This window comes from Montipora capricornis, chromosome 4 (assembly GCF_036669925.1).
Source record: "Montipora capricornis isolate CH-2021 chromosome 4, ASM3666992v2, whole genome shotgun sequence".
Taxonomy (NCBI): domain Eukaryota; kingdom Metazoa; phylum Cnidaria; class Anthozoa; order Scleractinia; family Acroporidae; genus Montipora; species Montipora capricornis.
The window spans coordinates 49,851,930-49,856,929 of NC_090886.1; the positions used below are offsets into that span (position 1 = coordinate 49,851,930).

General features: G+C 41.8%; 1 protein-coding gene across 1 annotated transcript in view; it reads left to right on the forward strand.

Annotated features, from left to right (window-relative positions):
* LOC138047253 (solute carrier family 12 member 9-like) overlaps positions 1-5,000 on the forward strand; it is a 41,134-nt gene that overhangs the window by 32,449 nt on the left and 3,685 nt on the right. Inside the window, exons 30-33 of the mRNA XM_068894016.1 lie at positions 1-111; positions 226-305; positions 1,395-1,451; positions 3,619-3,679. The exon at positions 1-111 is cut by the window's left edge and continues 15 nt beyond it. Of these exons, the coding sequence (XP_068750117.1) occupies positions 1-111; positions 226-305; positions 1,395-1,451; positions 3,619-3,679 (309 nt within the window). The remainder of the gene's footprint in view (positions 112-225; positions 306-1,394; positions 1,452-3,618; positions 3,680-5,000) is intronic.

The following is a 5,000-nucleotide window of genomic DNA, read 5'->3' on the forward strand; positions in this document are numbered from 1 at the left end:
CGTATGACTTCACCTTTCTTCTGATCCTTCAACTGAGCTGTATTCTTCGCATGGTTCCATTCTGGGAATCAAGGACGAGGCTACGTGTCATGCAGATTGTGGAGACAGACGGTAAGCGCGAAAATTCAAACCCAGTGGCTTTACTCGGTTTTTGAAAAATAGTAGTGAAATGCTTGATTGAGTGATGTCCTGACGCTGATGTCTTTGTTTTTTTTTCTTTTTCAGATGAAAATCAGTATCACCAGATACATCGAACCACACTTGCTCGTCTTCTAGAAGAACTTAGAATTCCTGCCGAAGTTAGGGTAACAAGCTCTTTTACCTTTTGAAAACTTCCTTTCGTCATTTGGAGTGTGTGAGGGAATCAATGGACCCTTTGCAAGTTAGTGATCACATGGTACGAAACCCGCCATACTGAGACGCAAATTGCCCACTGGGGTATACAAAACAAAGAGAGTTCAACAGATTAACTTGCTTTGTTTTAGATGTCCCGTGCACAATTTGCGTTCCAGTATGGCGGTTTTTGTACCATTTGATCACAAACCTGCAAAGGGCCCATTCATTCCTGAAGAAGTGTCATGTTAAGAAGTGTCCGGACTGAGCAGTGTGCGATCAACCATATCAGGGTAATAGGCCACTTTCGATATATTAAAATTCAGCTTGGCAGCGAGGGAGGCCTAGAGGACACAAACAAACGAAACTGAAAGAACATGTTTATTCATTTCGTTTGTTTGTGCCCTCTAAGCCTCTCTATCAAGCTGAATTGTAAGGTATCGAAAGTGGTCAATTGTCATAACTGTAGTCTTCATTATAGCAACACGAAATGTTTGTGTCGCCACTTCTTGCTAAGTAGCGTGTCCTTCTGCAGGCAAGAAAGCCATGCTCCTTTTTTTCAGGGTTGCATTTCAACAAGCCTTCCACGGCGACGTTCTTGGGGTTTCGTCACGCGTTCCTTCCCCACAAATAGGAGGAAGGAGGGGAAGGGGATGGAAAGCGTGACAAAGCCGCTTGACATGTTTCAATGGGCCATTTCCGAGTTGCTGTTTGTCTCGGTTTCGAAGTGAGTCTTGGTGCTCAACTATTGTAAGGGAAATGAGTTTGATTTGCATAAGAATACCCGCAACTCATTTCCATTTGAATGGTTGTGCACCAGGACTCGCTTTGAAACTGATGCATGCAGCAACTCGGAAATGGGCTATTTGCATGCATGAAACAGGAATAAGCATGCTGCAATCTTGAAGAAATTTTGATTTGATAACTCCATGTCCAGATCAGACACCATACACAACTTTTATTGCTGTGTGATGTTTGGTCATATCTGACTTTGTCTGTCATTAGCTAGTGGTTATCGTTGAAATGAAATCGCTTCTTTTTTTTTCCTCTTTGCTTCTCAGATGGTACACATGACCCATGAGGCCTTATCTCAAACCAGAAACGCTGATGGCCTTGCAGTAAGTAGTAAGATTCCTATCTCTGTGAGCATATATCGTCAGTGATACTTTCTAGGTGGCGCGTCCACCAGTTATAACCAAGGTCGTTCTGACTACCGATTCAGAACTTGTAGAATTTTATTTCGCCATAACAATGGCATGAACAGATAGTGCGAGTTTCAATAGAGTGTCGTAAAACCAAAACCAAAGCAATTACTTTGGCCAGTCAAAAAGGACGGAGACAATCCACTAAACCAATCAAATGAAACCTCGAAGTAATCACGCGTAGCCGACACAAATCGCGGGAAAATGTGCATGCGCGAGCCACGATTGGTTTTTGTTTCACTTCTGATTGGTTGCCGGAAAAAGTGGCGCGAGAACTTTGAACCAATCACTGAGTGAAGTTATGCAAAACCAAAGCAATTAGCTAATTACTTTCGACACTCAATTGAAAACCGCTCTGAGGCTACAAATAAGTGAAGGGGGAAAGGGCGAACTTAAGAACTCAAAGCAGATATAGAGGGATCGTTGTTTCCATTTATTTGGCTCATTAGCACAAGGTTATCTTTTTTCCAATCATCCAGCCGAGAATAAAGTACTGAATATTGAAAGTGCATTACATAATGAGGTATCTCTTGAAAATTATTTGAACGCGATGTGCCAGATAATCTCTGAGTAACCATGCTTTAAAACTTGGCAAATAACTGGCTCGTTATCGAAGCTAACAGGCTTAAAGTTGGAAATTCAACTACGTTTAACAAGTTCCTTAACCTTTTAAAGTCAATTGGTAAATAGCATGATGTCATGACGTCAGCAAAGATTCCCTTATACTGCTCCAACAGGATGGCATTTGCCTTCTGAGCATCCCATAATATATCCACTAAATCAACAGAATCAAAGATGGCCTCCTCCAAACTGGTAAAAAGGTGTATTAGGATGTTAGACAGGAAGACAGTTTGTTTGTTTGTTTTTTTGAGTACTTTTATGTTGTTAGTATTTTTACAAATCTTGAAACGAGATCTTTAGTCTGAAATACGACTACGAGTTGTCGGTCCTGAGCATGCGCGTTGAAGTCATTTTCAGAATCGCTCTCGTACTAAGATCGCCGATATTAGGGCCATTTATACGGGAGAAAATAAGACGCGAACTGCTCGTATAAATGGTACAAAACAAGTGTTTGCGTCTTATTTTAGAAGCGACTTACATAAGTCGCGCCTTATCTTGGGACTGAATTCTGAATTTTCGGCTGTTCTTATTTTGTCCGCGTCCTAAATAAGACGTGAACTTCCCCGTATAAATGGTTTCGCGTCCTAAATAAGACGTGAACTATAAGTGTGCATGCCTGTCACATGTGTAACGACCACAACAACATCGTCATTTTGTTGACGAGTCACCCTGGCTAACAAATGGATTCCCAGTCAGGCTCAAAAACAGTAACAAAGCAGAGAAACACTTGGACTTTGGTGCAGAAGAAAGAGTTCCTCATCCTTTGCCGGCAACTGGCAATCGCGGAACAACTTGATAATGCGCCAATCAAATCGAAACTTCAACATCCCCCCCCCCCCTTCCCTCCCCAAACCGGGCAAACCCCGGGCATTTGACTATCTTCTGTGCCAGGGGGAGCGGGGAATTTGACCTTTGCCTGCGTGGGGTGGGGAAAATTGAACCGGAAGTGTCTGGTTTCAAATGGTTTTTTTTTTTCGGGCGCCGAAGTCACTAACATCTATAAAACACGGTTTTTGGACGAGATGGAGTAGTTTAAAGGAAGAGATTTAGCATTTGTGAGCGATTGGCTTTCAAAAAAGGTCTTCAAAAGGTCTTTATTAAAGAAGGCAGGAGCCGACGATAGGGTAGGGTATTTGAACACCATTTTGGCCCGAGGGGGGCGGGAATTTGAACGATCCGATCTTCAAAAGTTCAAATGCCCGGGAAGGGGTGGGGGGGGGGGGGGGATGTTGAAGTTTCGAGTTGATCGGTGCATAACTGCGCGCCAAGCGCCGGTGTAAGTTATTTTTTGTTTTAATTTAATTCGCAACTTTGCGGATGAAAAGTGCAAAGGTGGTAACTGTGAAGTAACAGTTATTCTTCGAGGGCGTGCTAGATGACCAAATAAGACGCGAACCATTTATACCAGATGTTCGCGTCTTATTTTCTCCCGTATAAATGACACTATTGTTTCCATTCGCAGCCTGCCACCAACTGGTATAGAATTGTAAATCAGCTCATCAAACTCCACTCGGCAGATGCTTGTAAGTTAAAAACCTCTTTGTCAGTTTTGTTGTTGTTTAAGTTTTGCTGTTGGCCTCATTTGTCTCGTATGACCTACGCAGTCTTGATCAAGTGGATTAGGAGAACAATGGAACATTATTGCGTTTTATCCCCGCCAAAATTCAACTGTCGCATTTTATGTTTGTTTCACATTTCATCCATGGTTGGTCCAACATTCGAGTGAATCGCCGAGGTCAACGATGAAATGTGAAACAAACAGAAAATACGAAAGGTTAATTTGGCGGGGATATAACGCCTTAGTCTTAGAGCATGGCCAACTTGGATTGATGGACCGGGGAGTGGAGACAAATATTACAATGAGGGAACAAGGAGCTAGGAGTCAAATATCAGAACACAATCACATTTTAAAAGAGGACTTGGAACATTCCCTGAAAGGCCTTCTCTTTTATTACGCTAATAAGGAGTTTAATGCCCCATTCACACCAAACCTTAAACATGTTTTAAACATGTTTAGTTAAACACGGTTTCAAAGTGTTTTCTTTTTAGATCATGTTTACTGACTTCTGTCGACTACGAATTTAGTACAGGTCAAAGCATGTGTTGAAACAAACCTGAATCTCATGGAAAAGCCAGTCCTACATTTTTCTGTGACTGATTTTTATTTTGTTAAAGCAAGTTTAATTAAACATGTCTTGTTGGTGTGAATGGGGTATAAGAAACGACGATGACAACGACAACACCACCGCCATAAAAATGAGTGTCATTGGCTAAAAGACGAAAAATAGTCGTGCTACACGAGCGGCACGCCTTTCTGCACATATTTTCGCGGTTCTCTTTTTAACAACGTGAAATCACACAATTTGAGCTTCTGACCACAACTCCGTAACTGCTCGTACCATGATATACAGCTGTTTCGAGAAAGGATGTTCAAAAGAAGCATAAAAGCGTACGCGACAATGCTGAAAGGCATTATGGTAAACTAACAGTTTGAATTAATCAGTGAAAATATGACGGCAATGCTATCGAAAACGTCACCTAGAAATACATGCTCATGCTTTGTTACTGACATTTATTGAGTTTTAAAATTCAGTCGAATGATCCAGGCCATGAATTAGTAACGAAGGGTTTGGATTCATAGACAAAGCATGATTCTGACGACTTTTACCTTACTTATTTTATGTCATGTTTTGCAGAGAAAGTCGAAGAAATGTACCAAAAATCGTGGCGCACGTGCAGAGCCATCGTTCAGGCTAATGAACCGTTTTGTTTGCGTGATGACGGGAGAGAGCTTCAACCTGAACCTGCACGTACTGCCACTTTATCAACGCTATGTCCAAAGAC